General features: G+C 57.7%; 1 protein-coding gene across 3 annotated transcripts in view; it reads right to left on the reverse strand.

Annotated features, from left to right (window-relative positions):
* Window positions 1-5,237: 5,237 nt before the first annotated feature.
* The window catches only part of BCAS4 (breast carcinoma amplified sequence 4), a 52,745-nt gene continuing 31,230 nt past the window's right edge, over window positions 5,238-26,752 (reverse strand). For all 3 annotated transcript variants that reach the window (XM_081097529.1, XM_081097528.1, XM_081097527.1), the window contains one exon: window positions 5,238-5,723. In XM_081097529.1, coding sequence (XP_080953655.1) covers window positions 5,601-5,723 — 123 coding nt within the window. In that variant the 3' untranslated portion in view covers window positions 5,238-5,600. The remainder of the gene's footprint in view (window positions 5,724-26,752) is intronic.

The following is a 26,752-nucleotide window of genomic DNA, read 5'->3' on the forward strand; positions in this document are numbered from 1 at the left end:
AACCCAGCCATGCTGCGGCTCCTCCCCCAGGGACGCTGATGTAACTGGGCTGCCGGGTGGCCCAGCTGATTCCAATGTGCAGCCAAGACAGAACCATGGTGGGTTTTTCGTTTTTGTGGGAGGTTTTTAATTGATTTTAGAGAAAGAAAGGGGGAGAGAAATAACAACTTGTTCCAATTATTTATGCATTCATTGGTTGGGGACCCTGACTGGGGGTCCAACCCACGACCTTGGTGTATAGGGACGGTGCTCTAACCCAGCGGTTCTCAACCTGTGGGTCGCGACCCCTTTGGCGGTCGAACGACCCTTTCACAGGGGTTGCCTAAGACCATCCTGCATATCAGATATTTACATGACGATTCATAACAGTAGCAACATTACAGTTTTGAAGTAGCAATGAAAATAATTGTATGGTTGGGTCACAACATGAGGAGCTGTATTTAAAGGGCCAGAAGGTTGAGAACCACTGCTAACCAATCAAGCTACCCAGCCAGGGTGAGAACCACTGCATTGAAGACACACAAGGGAACCTGGGCTACAGCGTGAGCCTTCCCCTGATGAACAAACTTGCTCCCAGTGGTTCCCGGTGTAAGACCATATTTTCCATTCTCCTCTACTCGACACCAGTCGGACAGCCTACAAGTCCCATCTCTACGCTCAGAGATGCAACCTGGGCGTAGCAAACAATTGTACGTGTGCAAGCTAATGCCCTCATGTCTCCCCGCTTCACGGGCAGCAAGACCAGGGGCCTAAAACGGAGAGCCGTTGCTCCCGGCTGGAGCCCCCGGGAAGCCACCCTGGATACGCCAACAGAAGAAGGCACATACCTTGTTCAGGGGGTGCTCCTCCAGGTCTCCCTCACGGACGCCCGGGCCCGGCCCTCCCAGAAGAGTGGTGCTGCTGAAACACATTGTGATGGAGCAGCTCCTCGCAAGACCCAGGGAAGAGGTCCTTCTGGATGCAGGGGCCGGCTTCCAGCGTTCAGGCTGGGCTGGTTTGGTTCTTTGGGAGAACCACACCTTTATCCCAACCAAAGGCATTTGTCTGGGGCAGCCTGCTCCTCAGCCCCTTCCTCAAACTCCCATCATGTGTAGCCAGCAAAGCAGACCCGCCAGAAGCCCCAGGAAAGGGGGCAGAGACCAGCCCTGGGCCCACCGCCCCTCCCCAGGGGCTTGCCAGCCTGAAGTGCGTCCAGCTGATGCTGACTGGTAAGGCTTCGGGCTTTTGAGTCCACAGCCAACCCACAGGACTCAGGGACGGCTGCTCAGAGTCAGGATTGCTTTGAGTGTTTGCAAACCCCAAGATGGTTGGTTGTGCTCTTGACCATAAGACAAAGAGGAATTTGGCTGTAAGATGGGGAGGAAAACGCCTGGATGCCTCCAGCTGCCTGAGGATGGGGTCAACCAATCATCCGGCCCTCCTCTCGGAGAACGCTTTTCACCTCAAGCAGAGCTTTTTATCACAGGTGGATGCGGTCAAGTGCTTTCTCTGCATCCACTGAGGTGACTGCATAGTTGTTGACCTTCAGTAACAGTGTGTTACGTCGATTTTCAGATGTCACGCCAACCTTGCATTTCTAGGACCTCCCACTTGGTCACGGTGAATAATCCTTTTCGTAAGTTGCTGGGTTCAGTCTGCTAATACTTTGTCGAGGAGTTTTGTATTTATATTCACGAGGGATACCGGTCTGTAGCGCTCTTATATCTTTGTCTGACTTGGTACCAGTCACCCCCCAGAGGAGCCGAGAAAAGCACAAATTTCTGTAATGAGACCCCCACTCCCTGTCCCCATGGAATCTGAAATGGGGGCACAGAGATGCCTGCAAATGCCAATGCCCACAGGGGCCGGGCAGGTAAAATCAATTAGTGAAACTATTTGATACGAGAAACCTGGAGAGCATGCCCCCGCCACAGCGACGCAGCTGTGGCTCATGGTTGCCTTGCGAGAACGTGGGCCAATATTGCCAGATAATTCCCGTTCTGTAAGAGAAACTGTAAGTCCAGGTCTTTGTCTGGACTGTCCAAATTTTTAAATGCTGGGAACTGATTTTAATTGAATATTTTGAATAGGTAAACACCAAAATATTTTTAATATATTTTAATTGATTTCAGAGAGAGAGAGAGAGAGAGAGAGAGAGAGAGAAAGATGTCACCGATAGGCTAACTCCTGCACGCCCCCCACCAGGGATGGAACTCGCAACCTGGACATGTGCCCTGATGAGGGAATTGAACCATGATCTCCTGGTTCATAGGTCAACACTCAATCACTGAGCCACTGCAGCAGGGCCAAAAATTATTTTTGTAAGTATACAAAAGTAAAATAAAAAAGCTTTCTCACCTAAAACAGATATTTACTGTTCTCAAAGTTCTGTTTATCCTCCCAGAGAATTTCGATGTCCTCCTTTCGTGCACAAATGGTGGCATATCAGGCATATGTGTATGCACTTTGCCTCTCTGATCTCAGTGGTATTTCTATACCGATTCATCAAGAATTCCTAATCCATTCTTATAACTTCAGGGGATTCCATCTATCCATGTATCATGGATGGGCTATAACTAAACCAATCCCGTAGTGATGGGCACGGAGGTTCCTTCCGAACTCCTGCTATTTCATTGCACAGTGAGTAACATTTTGATTGTGTCGTTTCTCTCCTGTGTGTACTGGGAGGCTGGACCCTAAGGGTGGAATTACTAGTTCACAGGTATACACGTTTCTAATGTTGACAGGTACAGCCCACGGCCTCCGGGAGAGTGGTTCCCCCTAATGATGTGTGAGAATGAATGTTTCTTCAGGATTTCACCAACAGTGTTTTCAAAAAGACATTTCATTTTTGCCAGCCTGATAAAACTGTGATTTCAATCTTCTTGCATATGGATTGGTATAGATTGTGGTTGACCAGCTTTTCAGATGTTTAAAAGTCTTTTGCATTTCCTGTGAAATTCCTTTTCCTATCCTTTGCCCATTTTTAATTATTCTCCTTTTATATACCGGTGCTGTTTATATATTAGGGAGTCTATCCTTCTGTAATATGAGCTGCAAATAAATTTTCCCTGCTTGTCATTTGTCTTTTAAATATGCTTAGGATGTTGTTCTGTTTTGGAGTTTCTTTTTGCCATGCAGAGGATTAATCATATAAATACGGTCAATTTGATCTAGCTTTTACGGCTTCTGGATTTTGTATGATTCTGTAATGTTTATGCCTCCTTATAAATTAATTTTCATATATTTAACTCCTCTTCAATCCATCTGGAATCCTGGAGCTGCTCCTGGTGAGCAGAGAGAAGTATGGAACTCACCTTTTTCCAGATAGTTACTCAGTTGTCTCAACCTGAAAACAATTTAAAAACAGTTTAGGGCAAACCACACATTCTGTCAACCCAGGGCCACCGTCTTGAAACCTCTTGCTTTGACGGACACCAAGTTCACATCCACCGAAGGGGCAGGCGGCGGCAGAAGAGCCTTGCCCTCGTGGAAATTTGCCGAGTGGCCTTTGTGCGGCCGCCCTGTCCAACAACAGCCACAGAGAAAGGAAAGGCCGCCCTTTCAAGGCTGCACAGTGATCCTCGCGAGGGGCACCTGCCGCGTCAGCACCGAGGCTTCATTTACTCGGGCACGTGCTCTAAAGGAGACACCTGTCAGGTCACGTGGCACAGGACAGGGGCTCCCGCATCCCAGGCTCCCAGGACCCAGGTCGGGAATGCCTGGCAGACCGCGCCCGACCTCCCCTCCCCCAGGCGTCTCCAAAGGACGCTAAGCGTTTATTGTTCGGCACTGCAACTCCAGGGACTTGGAGTGGCCAGTTCTAGCTCATTTGCCACCGTTTTCCCAGAGATCAGCGATGGCGAACCTTTTGAGCTCGGCGTGTCAGCATTTTGAAAAACCCTAACTGAACTCTGGGGCCGTGTCACATACAGAAATTTTTTGATATTTGCAACCATAGTAAAACAAAGACTTACATTTTTGATATTTATTTTATATATTTAAATGCCACTTAACAAAGAAAAATCAACCAAAAAAATGAGTTCGTGTGTCACCTCTGACTCGCGTGCCATAGGTTCGCCATCACTGAACTAGCCCGGGGCCACACAGCTGAGGCATAAGGAGATGATGGTGCCACTCAGAGCCCATAAGCTCTTAGCCTCGGTCCTGTGGGTCTCTATTCTAGGCCACGGAAGGTGCTCTGGCTTGGCCACCGGCAGTGCCTGTCACCCTCCCTGTCACCTAGTTCAGGCTCTGGAAGGAGAAAGAAGCCTCGGCCTCTCCAGCGATCAACACAGACTCAGCCTTCTGGGAGGTGGTGTCTGAAAAATGAACTTTCCATCGAATCTGTGCTGTCCCCGAGCAGGCTGGGGCACAGCGGGTGTCTAAGCCTCCTTCATTACTAACAGTGCGATCGATCCGACGCAGCCACGAGGATCAGCGATCGCAGCTGCACAGGGACGCCTCCCACAGGCAGTGTCAGCCGGAGCCAGACACAGAGGAGACAGCGTGCGCGTCCTCGTCGCCCTGCAGCCCAGAGGACAGGCTGCAGCCCGTCTGCACCAAGAGCATCGGTGGGGCTGGTGCAGGGGGCCGGGCAGCGGGAGGGGGGGCGGGGCCGGAACATGGACCAAGCTTGCTTGTTTCTCCACCTGGGGGAGGGGAACAGATGTGAAACCCCAGTGAACCATGCGCGAAGGTGCACCTTCCTCTATGTCTGCTAGACTTCCATAGTTTAACATAATTTAGAAACATTTTTAATAAAAAAAATCACAGAAGTTTACAAAAACTGCCTCCACAGAAAAACATCAGCTCTTCTTGAAACAAGGGGTCCACCTTTATCGTTTAATTCCAAAAATTACCCTAAAATTAGCAAGTCTCAACTTTTTCCTTTTCTGCTATCTCACCTGATTCATTAAGTTAAATTTCCTTGAAATTCCAGTGCAGGTCTGTGTGTGTGTGTGTTCCCTTGGCTCTCTGAGAAATTCTAGAAAAACGAGAAACATGACTGAAGTGTGGACTTTCAGGGTAATTGCAGGAAACTCACCTGCATGAGAAGAAATGGGAGCAAACACACCTTTGCAGACGAAGTCCTGACACGGCACCTCCGCGGGCTGCTGGGCTCTAAGGGCCGAGTGGCGCCTGGCAGGTGCGGCCGGGGGCATCGGAGATTTGGGGCGGGCTCGCCCAGGTGGCAGGAGCAGCCTTACAGGAACCGTCACCCGTCCGACCGCGTTCCCACGCCCAGACCACACGTGACCTCTTGACACCTTTATTGACATGATTCACGTGCCAGGGGGCACTGGGTTCGCAACAAGCCAGCCAACAGTGAGAGACATGAGCCCCAGCCCTGTGCACCCAGTGAGTCCCCATATTCCCGGGCAACACCCCCCAGAGAGCAAGTCCCGCTGTCCCTCGGGCACTGCAGCCGTCACACCTGACCGCCAACCACCGGACAAAGCCTTCAGCAGCTCCTCCCGGAGGCATCGCCACGCAGGTCCAGCTGCTTCTCCAGACCCCTCGGTCTCGCGTGCAGCAGGGGGGGAAATTCAGCAAACAAATCGATGACAAAAATAGAAGAAAGCGGGGCTGCCCCCACGCAGAGGGTCCCTCCCGCCAGCTCACAGGCGGCCGCGGCAGCGGGGGGCCTGGGGCGCCGCCTCCCCAGCGGCCGCAGGAAAGTAGTCCTCCGTCCTGTACAACGCGGGCAGCTCAAACGGCGGGGACGCCGGCCTAGGCAGGTTCTGGAATGACAGAAACGGGGTGCCCATCAGCCGTGTGACTCCACTTGTTTTGTGACCCAAGAATTCCAGTTGGAGGAACGGGTCCTGTGGGGAGCGTCGAGCCCATGATGGGAGACTCCACGAGGCTCTGGCAGCTCTGCCCAGAGGAAGCCGCCCCCAGGGAGCCGGCCACGTGCAGGTCCCTGTGCCCCGGGGAGCGCCGTGTGGGCGCGGCAGGCACAGGCAGAGCGGGCGCAGGGACGCCGGGAGAGCCAGCCGCTGCGCCCGGGCACAGACAGCTCGGCAGGGTCCCGGGAGCCCGGTCAGGGCCTGCCACTGCGGGAACGGGACGGGCTACTGGGGACCCGTCTGTGCTCCTGAGTGTGCGCCACCTGCGTCAGTCTTTGTTTTTTCAATCGGACCATTTAGGAAGCACTTACTTCTGGGTGGATGTTGCTGCAGGGTGATAGGAAGGGAGTTGCCATCAGGCACCCTCCCCAAGCTCTCTCTAGTGGCAGACGCTCCAGGCTACACCTGCATCTGAGGAAAGTCCAGCTTTACCCAGGATTCCCTCAAACTCAGATGCACGGGGAGTCTCCTGGGAGGGTTAGGAAGGACCACGTCGGACCCGCCCTGAGTCTGATGTCACTGGTTGGTGGTGTGGCCTGGACACTGGACACCTTCAGAGCTCCCAGGGCTGATCCCAGTGAGTGACAGCTGAGTATCGGCCAGGCTGCGGAAGGGCTGCTCCGGTAGGGGGATGGGCAGGGTGTAGGGGGAGGAGGCGGATTGTAGTGTCTGAGCCCAGGGCCCGAGCTCTCCCCACACCCAGCCCTCTCAATTGCATCAAAGGATTCCCAATAAGGCAGCACGTGCCCAGGTGTCTAGGAGCACAAACCTCCGTGCCGTCACCCACATCTGAAAAGCAAGACCAGCATTTCACCTTGGCCACGGGCCAGCCTCACAAAAGGACGAATAGAACATTCCACGCACTCAGCTCCGGCCAGCCCACCCTGGCTCAGCCCACTAGGAGGCTACGAGGGACACGGGCCTTTGCCACCTGTCCCCCTGCTCCCAGCACCTCCCTGGGCTGCATCACCCCCCACCCCCCCAAAGATGGGGACCAAGCCCTTCAATAGCACCACGACCAGACACAACTGAGAATCACACCAGGGCGATGCGGCGAGGCGAGGAGAGCCCACAACTTTAGGGTATCTTCACCCCGTTCCTCCCGAGAACTGGCCCCCGCCCAGTGCCATCTAGAGAACACTCCAAAGTCCATTCTGTGACCCTGAAAGACAGGCCTAGGGCCCAGGCAAGAGGAGGGGCCCCTGAGAGTCCCCACAGGCCAGTGACCAGGCCAGGTCACAGCCAGGGTCCCGGCCCCGCTGTGCGGCCCCTCCTGGGGCTGCTGGGCCTTATCCCGATCCCGTTCTTTCTGAAATGGTTCTACCACACAGACGGGGCTTTTGCCTCCTCTCTCAAGGGGACAGACTCCCAGAAAAGGAGGAAAATCCATCTCATTAAGAAGGAACCACAAAGTGGTCAGAAGAGACTTTTAGCAGCTTTAGATGTCATGGTGTCTCTAGATCCAGCGAGATCTGATGTAAGAAATGGTCCTGCCTCGTGATGGAGGGAAACGTCATCCCTGCTTGGGAAAGCAAGGAAAGGGGGTGCAGGGAGGTGGGCCCCGCCAGACGGCCCGGTTATGAGAGAGCTGCTGCGTATGCTCAGAAAAGGAAGTTCCCGCGAGGAACGCACAGGGCTCCCGAGAACAAGCCTTGTCTAAGGGCCCCAGCCTGCACGACCGGAAGGAAGGCTGTGGAGCTGGCGGCTCCATCCCGGCCCTGGAGCAAGCCCCTGGCAACACCATGGGGCACAGGGGGGGTGTGGGCAAGTGACGCAGCCGGCTGGAGCGCGGGACTGACGGCTGCCAGAACAGGTGGCCTGTGATGAGCCAGGGGCTCGGAATGCGGCCTCCTCAGCATCAAGCGCTGCGCTAGCCGGTGGGTGGGCGTGGCGAGGGCGTGTGCCTGTCCAGCCTCCACTCCCCATTCTGGTGTGGATGGGCATCTTGATTTTCCTGCTTTCACTTGTGCCAGCCCCCCAGCCCACCCTACAGCCAAAGGAAGGGTGAGAAGAGGCCGGACCTCCCCCAGCAGGGATGAGGGGTGACCACGTGACCCACGCTGGGCCAATGAGAAGCAGCTGTGGGACTTTTGCTATTGGGACAGGGATGTCCCCAACTCCACCCAGGTTCCTGTGAGGTTGGGTCCCAAGCCTGAGGGCCACCTCTTATTTGTTATTGTTGTTGTTGTTAATCCTCACTCGAGGATATTTTCCCATTGACTTTTAGAGAGAATAGAAGGGAGAGGGAGAGATAGAGAAACATCGATGTGAGAGAGATATATTGATTAGTTTCCTCCTGCATGCACCCCGACCAGGGCTGGGGATCAAGCCTGCAACCGAGGTACATGCCCTTGACTGAAATCAAACTCAGGACCCTTCAGTCCACAGGCCAACACCCTATCCACTGAGCCAAACTGGCCAGGGCCTGAGGCCACTTCTGCCACCACTGGGGTGCCTGCCAAGGAAGCTGAGCTGGAGACAGAGCAAGACAGAGACCTGACAATATCGTCTGAGCATCTGAATCCTATTTTGCTAGATGCTAGAGTCACCCTGGACTCCCTGTTCCTGAGCCAGGACTTCTTGCTGAAGCCAAGCTGGCCTGGGCTGCTGTCATTTGCAACCAAGAGTCCTGCTTAAAACAAATACTAAGCCCAGAGTGATGCCAGCGAGCGCCTGGAAACCAGTTCTCAACTCAGCAGGTGAGGGCCCATCTGTGAGGCTGAAAATAGCCAGTACCCCAGATGCTGTCGGGGAAATAGGCCCGCCCCCGAGGCAGGGCCCCAGCACAGGCACCCCAGATGCTGTCGGGGGAACAGGCCCGCCCCCGAGGCCAGGCCCCAGCACAGGCACCCCAGATGCTGTGCAAACCCAGCCCTGTCACTCCCATTTTCTCTTCATTCTCACGGCAACCTGCGATGAAAGAGTCCTCCCCATCTCAGGCCACAGGAGCCTCCAGCTGGGGTCCGCTCAGGACGATGCAGCTCCAAGCCCAGCCCCCACCTGTCACCCCTCCTGGCACGGCCTCAACTCCATGAGGACAGAGCAGCAAACCCAAACCCTTGAGAATCTCCCAGGGGACTTCGGAGATCTCCACCTCCCACCCTCCACCTACAGAGCCCCTCCCCTCTGGGGTGGCCAGATGAGCAAGGACAGGTGCCCCACTCAGGCTCATGCCCAAGCCTGCAGGCCGGAGTGACCCACCAGCTCCGACAGGATAGGAGACTGGAGACCAGCCATGCAGGCCCCGGGCTCAGCCACACATCCGACCTCCCAGTTTCCTGAGTGCCCTCCCCCAGCACAGAGCCCGCCTGCCAGCCTCTGCAGGAGGGATCTCGGGGGCACGCAGCCTGGCATGTGGGGGGGTCTCCCCCACACCCCACCTTCCTCACTTCCACCCTGCGCACCTGAGGCACATGCGCTTGTGGTTTTTAAACGTTTCCCATGACACCAGACTGCCGGCTTCTCTTGGAAAATGGCAGGAATTAGTTGCTCTGGCCCACAGCCCCTTGTGGCACCAGGGCTGAGCTGAGGAGTGCTGTCCTCTGGGCTACATACCCCCAGGCCACCTCACCATCGCCTGGCCCCCTGCTCCCGCAGATACTCAGAGCCGCACCCTGGCCATCTGCACCCCAAGCAGCTCCTTTCCTGACCAAGCCCCCACATGGCTGTTGCATCATGTGTTCCAGAAACCCTGCAGGCCCTCGTGAGCCCCCGCCCACCCATGCCTCTCAGGAAGCCCCCCTGCACAGCCCTGATCCTGTCTGCTTTCTGCACAGGCCACAGTCAGCAAACCAGTCCTGCAAAGGGCCAGACAGTAAACATTTCAAGCTTTGCAAGCTGCAAAGTCTCTGTCAAACTACTCGACTCTGCCATGTAGCACAAAAGCAGCCAGGGACAATATGTAAATGAAAGGCATGGCTGTGTGTCAGTAAAACTTTATTGACAAAGACAGTGGTGGGCCAGGTTGGTCCTCAGGCCATAGTTTGCCCCTGAATTTAAATCTGTCTTCCTAAATGGAACAAGGACAAACCCTCCCCTGTATCTCCCATGCAGTGGGCACTGAGGACCGGGTCAGCAGACACGAGCTGCAGGACTCAGGGCCAGGCGCCTTGCTGCCTGTCGCCAGGCCTGGGTGTCATTGGCCATCACTGCAGCCCCAGCCTGTCCTGGCACAACCAGCATCCTCCACCCCCAACTAAGCAGGCCACACTGCTGTCCCACTCACGGGCCAGTTCTGAGGTGCCACGGGCAGCCCCAGGGGGTCTGAGGCCCCAGGCCGACCATGTGCAGGGGCTCCAGCACCCAGAGGCCCACCATCATCCCCTAGGGGCCTGGAGAGGCCCCTCCCATTGAGCAAACAACGGCTACACCTGCTGTGCCTCAGGCTCCAGACACTGACGGCCTCAGCCCTCACAGCACCCACTCCCGTGAGACAGGGATTTCTCATCCTCGTGAGCATCGCCTTCCTCTCTGTGAAATGGGGTCACACCATCCATTCCACGGGGTCCTGCCTGGAACACACAATGGTGCTGGAGGTCTGGCAGCCACTTTGGGACCACGAGGACACAGGCCACACATCAGGAATGGCAGCGCGGCAGCCAGGAGAAGCCCAGGTCCCTGACCACTTCCGTGAGAAGACCCACGAGCTCAGCTGGCCACCTCGTGACTTCCTGCCACGTGAGGAAAACACACACAGCCTATCTGGCTAAACTGCTTCAGTCCAGTTCCGTTACCCAGAGGAACACAGACCGACTGACACGGCTGCTACTGTTCTCGTCGCCGCTCCAGTTAAGAGAGAGCTGCCCACCGTCAGGACTAAAGCTCCCATTGCTTAGGTAACGACATGTAATGATCGCCAAAGGAAGGCAAAACTGCCAGATGTAAGAGCAGACAGACAGGAGGGGGAGATGCAGATCTCAAAATAATTCCAAAAGATACAAAAGAATTCCCAGTAACCGATGTGTGTATCACCCCGCCAAGAGCTGCAGCTTCATCGCCCCCAGGGGGCTGCCCTGGGTGACTGGCTCCTGTGTGGACTATGGAAAGGTGTGTGTGTGGGAAGAGGCCTGGCCAGCCCCCCCTCCCACCCCCCCCGCCCCGGCCAGGGGTCAGGCCTTCATCTTGCCATGTCCTGTCGACAGCGTGTCCCCCTGGTATGATGTGATGAGGACACTTCACCATGTGGTATTCCTCCCCAGAACCTGCAGCCCAGTCTAACCACGAGAAAAACACCAGGTCAGCTCTCATGGAGGGACACTGTACAAAACACCAAGCCATTCTTCCCCCAACTGGCAGGGTCATCAAACCCAGGCCAGTCTGAGAAGCTGCCACAGACCAGAGGGGCTGGGGGACACGGGGACCAAATGCAATCCTGCTGGTATCCTGGACGTGATCCTGAGATGGGAAAGGACGTTAGAAGAACCAGTGGCGTCTGAAGGAACCGTGGACTTGCTGGCCATGAACAGCGGCGTGTCAGGTGCACAGTGCACAGCCAATGAGACGTGGAAGTCGACGGGGGAGCTGGCAAGGGGCACATGGGGACTCTCTGCATCGTCGTATCTGTTGACTCTGATTCTAAAATGAACACATTCGTTTGCGGGGGAGGAGCAAACAGCAGCAGCAGCTCCAGCATCTGACCTCCCCGTTCAGCCACATGACAACGAGGAGGGAAGGACAAGCAGGGCCAGGCCCGCTCATCCTCAGCCACCGAGACGCAGGCCCATAATCCCATGTCGTAGAAGAGGAAACAGGCTCAGAGAGGCACTTGCCCCGACTGCCCAGCTGGGAACTGGCAGAGCTGAATGGGAGCCCAGGCCCACCCGACCCCAGGGCCTGCACTGGCCCAGCACCGAGCCAGGACGAGGTGACCCCGGGGCTGAGCTCATCCGGGACCCTGAGGGGTCCCCCTCCCAGCGTCCTCAGAGGTCAAATGGTGGCCTCTGGTTAGCATCTGGCCCACAGACAGGGTTGGGCTCATGCAAATTTAACCATGAGTGAGCTGCCAACAGGGAGGAACTGGGATGTTTCAATTAAGTATCGAGTTCCTATGTCTCTTGAACAACAGAGCCACACGGCCGCATTCCTGCGGGGCACAGGGAGCGGGCCCCTCTGGCCGGGGCCGTCCCCGCCCGGCCTGACTCACTCGTCCACACGAGCTGCAGGCGTCTGAGGGGGCAGTGGCTCCCGGCTCCCGTCACGTGGCTCAGACAAGTCCTGTGGCTGCGGAGGAGCGGGATGGGGCAGGCTCTGCTTCGGTCGTGCCCGGGCCCAGGCTGTCCTGTCCCAGGTCATCACCACGCCCAGTGGCTGCTGCCTTTTACCCACAGACGTCTCCTCTGGTCTCCCCAGAGCCTGAGAGGGAGGTTCTGCGATGGTGCCTTTTTATGGAGGAGGCGGGCTCCGCGAGGACAGGGCAGGCTGTGCCCAGGGCCGCACAGCTGGGAAAAGTCAGGGCTGGGGCTCAAATGGGCTCTTCTGAGCCACGAGGGACCTTGCCCTCGATGCCCGCCTCCCTCCTCAGTCCTGCCTCTGGGCTGCTGGCTGACCTGCCTGTGCCTGCTGGGGGCAGCGGGGGGGGGGGGGGGGGGGCGTATTCCAGATGCTCTGACAGCTGAGCAGAGCCCCTCCCGTTCCTGTAAGCGGCCCCTGCGTGTCCGTCCTGCCCGGAGGCCTGGCTGGTGGCCTCAGGGACGGACGGAGCACAAGTCACAGAGGCACCCTTCCCGCCGAAGCCACCGCCCAGCCTGGCGCCCGCCCAGCCGCCACCAGCCTGGGGACCACAGCCGCTGGTGGCTGTGGGGACCGGGAAACAGGGCTGGGGTTCCCGGAGTGGCAGCCCCTGCCTGGACGGCCCAGCAGCGGGACAACTGGCGCCATCTTGTTGCAGGCGATGCTGACCGGGAGCAGGTTTGGGTCCCCACGGCCCTGCCTTTAGCCGGAGGAAAAGCGTTAACGTGGAAACGCAGAGGAGGAGTCGCAGTTCTGCCAAGACACTGGCTCCTGCATCCGAACCAACACCTCCTTGGGGAGGGGAGGCGGGTCACGCCACAGCCCCCCTGGAATAGGTCTGCCTGGGGCCCAGCTCCGGACCTGAGCCTCCAGCCTCCGCCTCTCCTCCCTGCGGCGCTGCCCTCCCTGCCCCCCCTCCCGCCCCCCAGGGGACCAGACTCCCTCCTCCAGCGACGCTGCTGGTTAGCACGGGAGTCATCCCATCTGAACCCCACACGCCGGGGTTTGCTCATCACATGGCCACTGGGTGCAACTGTCCGATTCCAGACGAGTCATAAATACACTTACGTGAATATTTTTAACTGAGTACCTGCTCTATTCCAGAGACCCGACCCCACAGGTCACGCCCTTTTACAAGCCAGGAAACTTGAGGCTTTCAGGGTCAAGTGCCTCACTGCCAGCCCACCCGCTGCCTAAACCGCCAGCACCCAGCTGTCCAAACCGGACACCGGGTCACCCCCGACTCCCCAACCCATCCCCCATCTGCCGAGGAATTCTTCCCAAACCCTCTCCCCATCGTCCCAGCCGGCCGCGCCCTCCCAGCCTCTGCTCTTATCCTCAGCGCCTTCTCCACACGGCAGCCTGGGGGACCGATCCCAACCCCGGAGCTGACCCTGCGCTACGCAGCTCCCGGTAGTGAGACTCGCACCGGCTCCGGGACCCCGTCCTCAGGCCGTCACCACGTCACACCCGCCGGCAGGCCAGACCGCAGGCGTGTCCCGTGTGGCCTCCGCGGGCCTGACTTTCGTTACTAGTTTTGTGGCGTTTGGTTGGTTGGTTTTGTTCTCACATTTTTGAATAAAGCGCCATTTCCCTATGCAAAATGGATTTCAAGCTCCTCTTTGAAAACCGGGAGCCCTGGGAGCTGGCGGACACTGAGCTGGCGCTGAGCAGCGGCTGTCCCTGCACCGGGGACAGGTGCGCTCGCCCGCGGTCCCCCAGCGTGACTCATCTCTGCCACCGGCCTGGCCCCTAGAATTGGGGGTTTTGACCCCAGATGCACATGACCCGGCCTGACCTCTGAACTCGGTCTGTCCCCTCCCGTCACTCACAGCCCTCCAGCCCGGGGCCTGGACCCTGGACCTCACTGGGTTGGCCATCACTTGGCACCTTTGCACCGCTGTCTCCCCTCCAGGCACTCCTGCCGGGTCTCGTGCTGGATCCTTCCTCCCTCAGACCCTCCAACCACGTGTCACCCCCCTTCGCCGTGGAGCCTACTCTGTAACCTTCTTCCGTGGCTGCCACCGTCTCCCGCAGCTCAGCCCCCTGGGGACAGGCCACGTCAGGCCCCAGGGCCACAGCCCAGCGGCAGCCGAGCCGGGCTCACGGGAGACACTCGGGCCATGAGAAATGGACGGCTGGCCTGCCGGGCCCCAGAGGCGGACAGGAAGGGCCTGGGTGCTGGCCTCCAGCCGGTCGGGCTCAGGCGCCCAAGGCCAGCGGCGACCACCCTGTCTCCACACGAGGACACCCGCAGGGCCTGTTCTGGCGTCACTGGGGGCTCAAGGCTGCTGCCGCCTGGCCGGCTCTGTGCCCGTCAGTGGAGACACGAGGCCACGGGACAAATGAAGCACGTGCTACCAGCGGCGCTTTGCCCGGGACGGGAGCCTGGGACAGAGCCCGGGGAGAAAGAAAGCTGGTGTATCCAGGCCTGGGTTTAGTGGCTGCTCGGGCCGGGCTGGGTCTGAGCTGTGGTGACTGCACTGTGTGTGGTGACGTGTGATACGACCACGGGGTACGTGTGATACGACACTGAGTAAGGGGCACACGGGGAGTCGGTATCGTCTTTACAAGCTTTCCGCACATTTAAAACCACCCAAGGCAAAAAGGTCATTTCAAAATAAATGGAGCGCGTCCACGCAGCATGTGCAAAGCACTGAGGAAACACACACAACACAGGTGACGCCTACGAAGTAGCAACACTGATGTCATCAGTGACAGTCACAGCAGCTAAGCCCACTGCTCTGTTACTGCTCACGACAACCCTATGCGGGCGGCTGCCCATCCCCTTACCGATGCGGAGACAAGGCGCAGGCACTCACTCGAAGCGCGACACCTGCCAGTGGTGGCCCGGGCTGCCCCGGGCGTGCGACCTGTACAGGCCCGTGGCCCGTGCTGGCCCAGGACTCGCTGCCACTGTCCGAAAATCCTTCCTGAGCCTCGAAAGGGGCCTCACGGTTTCATCTTTCACGTGGCCCTGCAGGTCTGCAGCCGGTCGTGGTGCCAGCCCCGGGTGGCCCAGCGTGGGTATGCGCCATGCTGTGCCTCTGAGAGGTCACACGTGGACAGCCCTGTGGACGGCGAGAGGCCAGCCCTCCTGCCTGAGAAAACAGTGCGGGGCAAAGGGGCAGCGGGGCAGGGGTGGGTCTGGGGGGACAGCAGCGGAGGAATTTGGCTGCAGCAGACACCACCCCTCTGGGCACAGAGCAGCGCAGGGAAGACAGCAAACCAGTGCTGCTCAGGCCAGCGGCCTCCTGTCACGCTGAGCTTCTCCTCCCCGGGAGGTGCTGGGCCAGGCCCCCTGCCCGCAGGTCCCACCTCCAGCTGAGAGCAGGAGCGCGCCCCGCAGCGGCCACCGTCGCGGGGGCTGTACACCTCTCGCCCCCGCGCTGCTCACGGGTGGACGCCTCAGGTTTTGTCAGCGGCCTGGACGGGGTTGGCTCCACAAAACAACGCTGAAAAAGCACCAATGAGCCCTGGGAGGCAGAGTGCACACACAGACGCCACCGACCCTTCTGTCGGGTCCCTGACGTGGGCGGCTGTTCGTCATTAAATACACAGGCCGGCAGGGCAAAAACAGGCGTCCACCCGAAGCCACCGGTGATAAGGCCGCGCACAGGCCCGCCCTGTCCCTGCCCAGCCCGGGGGCCCCTTCCCCTGCTGAGCAGCCGCCTCCCAGCAGCCGGAGGCTCCTGCTCCGGGGCCAGGCCCAGGCTGCCCCCTGGTCCGGGCGTCCGGCACCGATGCTTTCCTCACACAGGTGCCCGCAGGGCTCCTGCTGGGCCACGGATCAGCCAGGGCCGTCCTGCACCACGTGACCTGCACGCTGGCCGGGGGCCTCGGGGGCACCTGTCGCCACACGGGTTCCCTCCCCCGGCCTCGCCCTTCACCCGGGCCCGGGGCTGTCTCAGGGGCCCTGTCACAGGCACCTGGCGTGCTGTCCTGTCTGGTTCGGACAGTGGATCAGACGGGCCCCTGAGTGTGAAAAGGGGGGTTTCAAGGTCTGGGAAATAAGACTTGAGAGGGAGAGAAAGGAGAGGGAGAGACGGAGTGAGCAGGGGGCAGAGATGCAGCTGTGGAGGGAATCAGAGATGGGGAGAGGGGGACAGACGGCGGCGGGGAGACAGAGAGACAGAAAACGAAACTGGGAGAGAAAAGAGAGAGAGCGGGAGAACCAGGGCAGGGGGACTTAGAAAGAGGAAACAGGCGGAAAAAGGAGGGGGTGGGGAAGAGAGGGAGTGGAAATGGAGAGCTACGGAGGGGAAACGTGGAAATAAGTGAGGAAAGGAGAGCGGAGGGCGGAGTGGCCCTGACAGAAAAGCGAGGCGGCCAGATGGGGTGACAGGAAAGAGGGGCTGGGCTGCAGGCTGGGGACAAGGAAACTGGGATGGGAGCTGGGGAGTCAGTCCTGGGGTCAGCGCCTCTCCAAACCCAAGCCAGGTCACCGTGCCTGGAAAGAACACGGAAATCACCCACCAGCACCCTCCACCATATGCCAACCACATCCCTTTGTCAAAGAAACAGCGCTCTTGCCCTAACCGGTTCGGCTCAGTGGATAGAGCGTCGGCCTGGGGACTGAAGGGTCCCAGATTCGATTCCGGTCAAGGGCATGTACCTGGGTTGCGGGCACATCCCCAGTAGGAGGTGTGTAGGAGGCAGCTGATCGATGTTTCTCTCTCATCAATGTTTCTAACTCTCTATCCCTCTCCCTTTCTCTCTGTAAAAAATCAATAAAATAAAATAAATAAAAAGAAATAATGCTCTTGCACTGGCCGGGCACTCGGTTGGAGTGTCGTCCTGATATGCCAAGGTTGCGGGTTTGATTCCTGGTCAGGGCACATACAAGAATCAACCAATGAATGCAGAAATGGAACAACAAATCGATGTCGATGTCTCTCTCTCTCTCTCTCTCTCTCTCTCTCAAAAAAAAAAAAAAAAATTCTTAAAGGACAAAGGCCATCTGAGAAGCCAGAAGAGAGCTCATTTATTGAGTGAGCTCCATCTTGCCTTAGGGCAGTACTTCCCTCTGCGCTCACTGACTCAGGACTCCTGGAAACCTCTGGTCTAAACCTCCACCCAGGGCCTCCCCGCTGCCTCCACAGGGGCCCAGCCCCCTGGCTGCGAAGAGAGAAAAGAGGAGGAGGAAGATGCTGGGCACTGTCTCCAGGTCTCCGGCCCCATGTTCCCCCACAATGTTACCGGCAGGGACCTCATCCGTCCGGTACACGGCCAAATCCCCAGGCCTCGAACAGCACCTGGTGTCCTGGAGACGCTTAATCAATACAGGCCCGGGCATCGGCCCACCCCTCCGCCTCCCTGGGCCAGCTCATGCAGCCTCAGGCCTCCAGCCCTGAACCCCACCCTGGAATCTCCAACTGGGGCTCCCCCTGCAAGGCACCCAGATGGGTTCTCTCCATTCACACGGCAACTGGAATGAATCTCCAGGGAATTAGGCTGCACGAGAAAAACCATCGCGAAAGGTTACAGGCTGCATGATTCCATTTATAGAACTCCTCTGGAATCGCCCAATGTTAGAGGTGGAGGGCAGATTAGCGGTTGCCAGGGGTTGGGTGAAAGTGGAGACACAACCTAAATAAAATAAAAGTGTACAGAACTGATACAATCGGATAGAACTCAAAATACAAATGAGTGCAAGTACCAGTGGGGAGATCTGAGTAAGAGCAAGGGATCGCATCCATGTCAGTGTCCCGGCCGTAATATTGTGCCACAGTTTTGCAAAATGTTACCACTGCAGGCAACTGGACAACATGCACAAGGGGCCTCTTTGTAGTCCTCCTTTCTTTCTTTCTTTTTTAAAAATTGACTGTCAGAGAGAGGAAGGGAGAGAGAGAGGGAGACAGAAATATCAATGTGAGTGATACAGTGCTTGGGTTGCCTCCCGCACCCCTCGACTGGGGATCGAGCCTGCAATCTTTGGGTGTACGGAACAATGCTCAACCACCTGAGCCACTGGCCAGGGCTCTATTATTTCTTATAACTGCATGTGAATCTACAATATGTCAATAAAGAATTTCGAGTGAACACACACACACACACACACACACACACACAGAATAGGCCATGTTTCCCCACCTCCACCCTGGCCACCCTAACCCAGGCCACCAGCATCTCTCCCTGGACCAGGCCAGCAGCTCTGGCCTCCTAACCTCCACACACACCCTCACCTCCTTTCCACGGCCAGACGCAGGGCAGATCCCGCTCCAAACTCTCCAGGGCCAAGCCCTTGCACTGGCCCCATATCTGCTACATTCACGCCCCCACCTTCCCATCCGGCTCCAACCTGCCACCCACCCCGGCCTCCCTGCTCCCTCAGCTGCCGCAGAACACCTCACACTTGCCTCCCTCCAGGGCGCCAGCCACCGTGAGCTGGCGTCCAGCTTCCCTGGCCCCTGCCCCAGACACACCCCTCCCTGCCCTTCCGCAGCTTTCCCTCTGCCCTGGGGCACATTCTATGTTACACTAGATCACGGGCGGCCAGAGGGCAGGGACATCTATTTGTTGTCCTGGGCTGCGACATGAAATAGCACCAGCTCCTATGGATGAGTGGGTGTTTGCTGAATGAATGAATAAATGCACGAATGAAAGAAAGAGGGGAGGTGGGTGTATATTTGGCATCACAGGAGTTAAGCCCAGCCCCGGGGCCGGGAAGGGAGAGGTGAAGGGCTGGGGTCACACATGTGGCAGCTCCTGGAATAGCCAAGGAGAACAGAGGAGAAGGTGGGGGCAGGGAGAGGCAGTGTGCACAGAGGGGGATGGGCAGGCTGTCTCCAGGCACAAGATCCAAGGTTTCCAGAAGCAAAAGCCCAAGGTACAAAGAGAAAGATGCCCAGGACAAATACCCTGCAGGCCAGGCCCTGCTGCCCGCCCCACCCCCACCCCACATGCTCTTAAGAGGCTGAGCACACTCTCTGGGGCCTCCCGGGGGCCCAGGGGCCAAGCCTTGGGGGCTTCCCACGTCTGCCTGTCCACAACCCCCCTGACATGTGGCTCATGCTGCTTTGGGGATGAGGGGAGGTGTAGCCATGGGCTCGCAGAGGCCCTCATAATGGAACCTGTGACATCCCCTCTGAAGGCCCCAGGGAGCCGCCCACAGACAGCAGGTCCCTCACCCATTCCCAGCCCCTCCGGTGGGCCCCTTTCCAGCTGTGTGACCTTGGCCACCTGAGCCTCTCTGTGCCTCGGTTTCCTCATTTGGAAACGGCCAGGGTGTCATGCCAATATAACTGCTCAGTGAATGCCGGCTCATTTCATTATGATTACGGCCCCCTGGATTCGTATTCTTTTTAAATGCCTTCATTAGCTTGCAGACAGCCCTGAGTGTACCATTTCATAACACTGCATTTTTAGTATTAAGTGCATTCAGTTTCAAAGCATGAACATTTAAACTAAATCACAATTCGCGCACTGCTTCCATTTTTAATCACCAGGAGCCTCCAGACTTCTAAGTGCCAGGACATCTCTAGCACCAAGAGGCATGGCTCACCGACCAATCAGGGTGCTTGGCTCACAGTAGGTGCTCAATAAATGCCTGCTGGCCAGACAGCTCAGATTGCTGGGTGCACCGGGCAGTCAGCCCCACAAGCAGCCTGTGGTCTCCCCTTTCTCTCCCAGCAATGACTATGGCCATCTGAGCCCCTCCTGGCCATCACCCCCCTCCTCCCGTCCCCTGCCCACCCCCCGCCCAATCCCAAGGCCTCTGGAGCCAGGTCCAGGCCAGTAAAGAGCTGCCAGACACGGGAAAGGACAAGGCAGACCCAGAGCCACAGGCCGAGGCCCCAACCAGGTCACACTGGGCGCCTCCCAACAACGCCCAGCAATGCTCAGCCATGTCCAGCCCCGAAACTGCCCCTCGCTGCTCGAGCCCCTCCCTCCATGGAGAGCCAGCAGTCCCCTCTCCACTGTGTCCCAGGGTAATTCAGGACTCTCCGAGGAACGGGAACTTTGGCCTTGACTTAGGGCTGGCAGTGGGACAAGGTGCGGTGCTATCAGCGGGACAGGCACCTGGACGGGTTTACTGCCTAATGAGACGTGGTTTGCTCTCCCAGCGGAACACTGACCAGGGACGGAACCAAGTTCAAGAGCTCTCCACGGGCATCACGGGGTCACACGTTCTCCAGACGCCCCAACCCCAGCGGCAGGCATCACACAGGCGCCTGCACCCCTAAAGGACCCACCTTGCTCGTCACGCCACCCCAGAACCTTGATGGCCCATCGAGCTGCCATCCTCTGCCCGGCCCACCCTCGCTCAGGAGTGCTGTGTGACCCAGTGTGAAGCGGGTACCGCCATCGGGCCATGCTGTGCCCTCCCATCCTCTCCTCGCCTCTGTCAGCGACTTCCCCTGACCCCTCTCTCCTGTTGTGCACGTGCAGAAGCCAGCCCTTCTCATAACTACCTGCTGACTGCGCCTGCCTGGGAGTTACCTTCTGTGAGTAACAAGCAGGGACCCAGTGTCATGGCTTCTTCATCCTCTGGTGCCCAGTTCGTAGCCCCCACGTGCCAAGCCTCGCTACACCAGGCACGTCACTGTGGGACCCCCACTGGATGCACTATGTCCATCAAGGACACCAGGGTTCGGAGAAGGGCAGGGGGTGCCCATGGCCAGGACTGGAGTGGCCAGGGTCACAGCGAGTCCAATCCTGCCTGCTCAGCACTAGCTCTCAAGGCCCATCTCCACTGCTGTGACATCAGCTCCTCCTCCTCTCCTTCTCGGCCACGCCCAGGCCCGGTACCATGCTCGGCACTGCTTCACCACAGCTCTTCGCCAAGGCAGAGATGGAGGCCTGAGGGCCACGGGCCCCCTGAGATTGCTAGGAGCCTCTCAGATTTATCTTCAAAATCAACAGATTTCACATGAAAATCTACATCCGCAAACTCTTTATACATAAGGGCAAGCTCAGGCCAGGCTGGGCCTTTTCTCCTGGTGGGGTTGAGGGCACCTGCCTCTTCTGTTGGCCACAGTCCCCACCCAGCCCCTTTGCCTCTCCCAGGGCCCTACCAGATCCTGGTGAGAACTGTAATTTTGAGCCATAGGGCATGAAGAGTATGGGGCTGTGGAATCAAACATGCCTGGCTGGTTAAGTTAAAATGTTCTCATTTCTGTGAGCCTCGGTTTCCTCATCTGTAAAGTGGGAATGATAGCAGACAGTTCCTATGTAACAGGTGGCATGGACATGAACCAAACGAGGGCAGGTGAAGAGCTAGCTTGTACCAGCCCAAAGAAGTGCCCAGGAAACTGGCCGCTAGCCTCATCGTAACTTCAAAGTCAAAGGTAAGAGAGTCCCTGAACCTACTCCTGAGAAACTGGGTCAGGGGGAGCAACAGGTGAAAGTTCAGCAGCTCCCGGGGTAAGGAACAGGGCAGGGAGGCCCAGAGGAATGTTGCCTGGGGGGTCCAGGTGGCTGCCCAGAGGTGGCAACATTCCTTTGACTGGGCCTTGAACGATGAATAAATAAACACGACCAGGCAGAGAGCAGGAAGGGTATTCTAGGCAGGGGACCAGCATGTGCAGAGCTGGCAGAGCCCGGTCTGAGGGCCCGAGGACGCTGCTGACAAGGTGGTGCCCCCAGTGGCGGTGGTGTTTGGGACGGGTGCAGTGAGAGTGCCCCAGCAATCAGGGAGAAGCTGGCGTGCGCCATGCAGGCCCCCAGATAATAACCCCTCTTTGTCAAAAGGAACTTCCTCCCAACACCCTCAAAACCTCAACAAGAATGAATGCAATGTTTAGAAAAAATATGGTTCCCAAACCAGCTGCCAGAGCCCTGTCCCTCCCCAGCACGTTCCTGCCCGGTCCAACAGACCTGTTCACGTGTGAGTGCTGAGCAGCTCACTGGGAGCCAGTTGGTGGGGGGTGCTGGGGGGTGGGGGGGTGCTGGGGACCAGAGCCACTCGGCTCTCGCGGTAATATCTGCCATCTGCTCATGTTGCATTTTTACCGAAAGGGATGATGGGGGCAGAAGGAGAAGCAGGGGTGGTTCAGGGCCTGGAGAAGGCGCCATGGAACCTCATCTGCCTTTGTGTTGGTGCCTCGCTGGCCTCCACCACCAGATAAAGCCCCAGACAAGCCTGCCTCCTTCCGGGAGTCACCCTCCAGGGGAACTGGGCGGAGGGAGGGGGAGGTGCCCAGCCGGGCTGTGCCTCCCTCCCTCCCTCCCTCCCTGGCTTCCTCTCTGCTGTGGGGAGGGAGCTGTGGGGAGGGAGCTGGAAGAGCTTGAAGGGGGAGGGGAGGAGACACCAAACCTGGCACTGACGACTCCTGCAGGCCGGCCTGGGCAGGACAGCTCCACTCACAGCCTCCATTACCTCCTCGAGGCAGCCCCAAGCTGCAGGGAGTGAGGAAGGTGTGGACACTCCATCCCAGCTCTCCACAGCCTAGAAACAGACTCTGGAGAAATCTGGGGAGGCCAGCAAGGGTCATGGAAGCCATAAGAGCATTCATTGATTCATATTTAATGCACACCTACTATGTGCTCAACCTGGGTAGGAAGCTCAAATGCCCACAGGCAGGAACTGAGAATGGGTGATGGGCCAAATGGTGGCTTGGCAGGTATGCTGCTCAGGGGCCCAGACCTCTGCTTTTTCAAGAGAAGTCAGAAGTACAAATTCTTATGTAAAACTTGTTTTAAATGCTGGCATTGAATTCAAATTAAATGTATGAATACACCCAGCTAGCCAAACAAAATATCTTAATGGGGTAGATTTGGCCCAAAGTTTGCAACCCTGGCCACAGAGGCTATTGTTCCTGCCTCCGGGAAGATCTCAACAGGGAGAGGACAGACACATAGAACAAAGTCACAGCTGGATCTGCCACGTATGCTGTGTGACCCTGGGCAAGTGAACAGCCCTCTCTGAGCCTCAGGTCTCTTCCTCGCCAACAGGAAGAATAACATCCCTGGAGTTGTTACGGGAGGCTAAGACAGGGCACAGAAAGCCCTTCGCGTACATGCTCAGTATGACTACAATAGTTGGGGCACTAGAGGCTTAATAAAACTGTGGGCTGTTGGTCCTACTGGTACTGAAAGCTACAGGCTCCTGCTGGGGCTCGTGCAAAGAAGTGAAGGGCTTATCTCTCCACTCTCCCTGGTCCCAAATGCCTCTGAAGGGGTGGGGCCTGCGGGGTACAGACCAGCATCCTAAAATCCAGAGCTGGGAGTGTGCTGGGTGCGACACGCAGGTGCAACAGATCTGTCCTACAGTGTTTAACACTGAGGGAAAAGAAAACAGGCGTACAGCTTTTCCCCCCAAAGAGGGCAATCTGGCTATGCCCCTATTTCTGCAAGGCATGTCCACCCCTCTGGGTGAGGCCTGGGCTCTGCAGTTCACCACAGTCCCCCCCCACTCCTGACTGTCACAGCTGGCAGACAACTCATTTTCGTTCTCAGATTGCCCTGCTGGTATTTGTGGGGGGAACAGGTGGGCCAGGGAGGCCCAAGTCCAGGCCAGGCCACAATCCCCGGTCAGCCCGGCTCTGTGGGTGTCAGGACCTGGCCGCAAGTGGTTTTGCTATTAGCCAGACAGCCTCCATGGAAAACACCATACGCTTATCCATTGGAAAATTCATCAAAATGACACCTCGAGAACAAGATGTTTTGGCTCGGCAGAAAGCAAACAGTGGTTTACGACAAATTATCGAGGCTGTTCTGAGTCCCGGGGCACATGCGCCCAGGGGAGGCCCAAGCACGCGGTTAGCAGTACACCCATGGCGGCCACCGGGCCAGCCCGGGCCTGGGCCCAGGGGACACGGCGACACCTGACATGGTCTCCCCAGCCCTCCTGAGGCCCGTGGCCTCCGTGACTATAGTTCCGCCTCACACGGCCACTTCTGCAAACGACCTCCAGATGGGCTGACAGGCAGGGTCTCAGGGACCCAGACACTCAGCAAGGAGACCTGGGCTCCTCACCTGGAGCCTCTTTCTCTCTTCCGATTGGACAGGGGCCTTGAGGTCCTGCGATGTGAAGATGGCAGTGGGCTCAGGGCACAGGATGTTTCCAGGCTGAGGAAGCCCACTCCTGACGCCTGAGCCCTGAAACCCGGGGCCCCAGCGCCCCTGTTCAAGTCTCCACAAGACATCCCCGCCTTGAATGTCAGCCTTCACTCAGGGCAGAGAACCAGGCCGGGAAATTTTCACACGAAGCAAATATGACCAAGTCCCCTCCTCCTATGAACTCTCCCATGGCTCCCCATTGCCCTTAGAATAGTCTTAAATTCCTGTGTGGCCTGAGGCCCTGGCCTCGTCTCCCTGCTCACTCGGCCAACCCACGCTGGCTTTCTGCCCCTCCTGAAGCACGTGCCGGCCTCACCTCACAGCCTTTGCGCTGTGGTTCCCTCTGCCGGGAGCGCCCTTTTTTCTGACCTCAGACCGACTCTTACTCATCATCCAGGGCTCAGCTGGCATGGCCCTTCTGCCAAGGCCATCCCTGACCCCCCTCAGAGCAAGCCAGGGCCCCTTAGGAAATGACCAGCTACTGAATTTGCTTAGGATTTGGTTACTGTCTGTATTCATCCACTAGACACAGCTTCAAGGGCAGAGCTCTCCCAGGCGGTCTGGGACACAGTTGAGAATGGGGGTTCGTATGCTCATGCCCAGCTGTGTGACCTGGGGTATCCTCTCTGGGCTTAGCTTGCTCACCTGTAAATCGGGGAGATAAACATTCCTGCCCTGTGGGTGTTGAGTTGAGACGGTGGTGGCCTGCAGGGCTAGGTCTGTGTCACCACGACCAGGACCCCTGCTCACGGCAGTCTGTGCTGCACAAGCGGAGCTGGCCTTCCAGACCCGCCAATGCCCAGAACGCTCCTTCGGAGACTTCCGGAGCCTCTCTCTCTTCCTTTTCATTCCTGGGGCTCTGATGGAGGGCCCGCCACTTTGCATCAAATCCAAACCTGCTTTCCAGCGAGCATATGATCATGCCCACGTCCGCTAACTGACAGGTCTGCTACCGGAGGCTTATAGCGGCCCACCGCCCGCCACGGCCACACGGCTCAAACATGCCAGTGAACGAGAGGTGCGGTTCTTAGTTAAAATCTTGGGACGGTGTAAGGATCAATGTAAGAGCCTAATAAAAACTTTTCCTTCCGTAGTGCAGCATGAAAACACGGACCTTTGTACCATGAAAACACATACAGCGTAGCATGGAAACATACAGTGTACCATGGAAACACATACATGGAAACACATACAACGTAGCATGGAAACATACCGTGTACCATGAAAACACATACAGCGTAGCACGGAAACACATACAGCGTAGCATGGAAACATACAGTGTACCATGGAAACACATACATGGAAACACATACAGCGTAGCATGGAAACATACAGTGTACCATGGAAACACATACAGCGTAGCATGGAAGCATACAGTATAGCATGGAAACACATACAGCATAGCACGGAAACACATACAGCGTAGCACGGAAACACATACAGTGCAGCATGGAAACACATACAGCGTAACACGGAAACATGCAATGTAGCATGGAAACATACAGCGTAACATGGAAGCACATATATATAGCATGGAAACACATGCATTGTGCATGGAAACGCACATTTCTGACCCGGACGCTGAGCCCTGGGCGCAGGCAGGCCCTGGGTCTGTGGACTGACTGCACAGCTCTCAGGCAGCTCAACTAGAGGTACAAGGCCTGGGCTTGGGGGGAGCTCCGTAGGGGGTGGTTATACCCACGTTCCCAGGCCTCTCCTCCATGGCCTCGTGGGGCCAGCCCAGGCTCCAGCCAGCACCCAGTCCCAGGAGTCCCTGGTGCAGGGGCAGTGTGTGGGGGACTGCTGCCTGCAGCCTCTCTGCAGTGAGGAAGGAGAGAGGGGGAAGGAGGGAGGAGGGAAGGGGGGGCTAGATAGAAAAAGCAAGGACCAATTTTCTCCCCATCTCCCCCAAAAGGCCCCTCCTTCCTGGGCCCCATGAGGGGGTCCCCACTCCTCCCCCGACTCCGGGAAGGCCATGGGGACAGCGATCGGTGGCTCACCCCACAGTGACAGGACCCCTCACCCGCATCCCATAGCCCCAGGCTAGGCCCAAGAGGCCCTGTCCCACCCCAGCCTCCACTCCACGGGACCCTCGGAGGGCGGCGCTGGGGCAGGAGATGGAGTCGGGCTGTAAGGAGCAGCTCTCGCTCCTGCAGGGGAAGGGGCTGCTGTGCCCTCACTGGTCGAGAAGGGCAGTGCCCACCCCGTGCAGGCACCGAGGGGAGAGGACTGGGACAGTGTGAAATCCTGGCTTACGGAAAACCCAGATGAAGAAATGGAGAATCATCCGGGCGTTCCTCCAGGACCCCGCCCCCAGACACCAGTTCTGGTGGTCGGAACAGAAAGACCTGGCAGAGCCAGGCCTCACAGGTTCAAATCCCAGCTCCACCCTCCGGGTGAGCCAGCAGTTCAACCCGTCAGCACCTCAGCATTCCCATCTGGGAAACGGAGACAATGGCCAGAGCTACCGCACAGGGAAAGGCCCTCAGCTCACACCCTGGAGGCAGGCGCAGCCCTCGACACCCTCGGGTCTGTGTGTGTGTGCGTGTGCGTGTGCGCACATATGTGTGCATGTGTGCGTGTGTGTGTGTGTTGCTCACCTGCACTGCCTGCTTTAGACAAAGCCCTCCTGGGGCCAAGACCAACACGCTGGGGGTGCAGATGACTCACCACACCTGGGCTGCCACAAG

The sequence above is a fragment of the Myotis nattereri genome (assembly GCF_964212035.1).
Source record: "Myotis nattereri genome assembly, chromosome: 8".
In the NCBI taxonomy this organism is placed as follows: domain Eukaryota; kingdom Metazoa; phylum Chordata; class Mammalia; order Chiroptera; family Vespertilionidae; genus Myotis; species Myotis nattereri.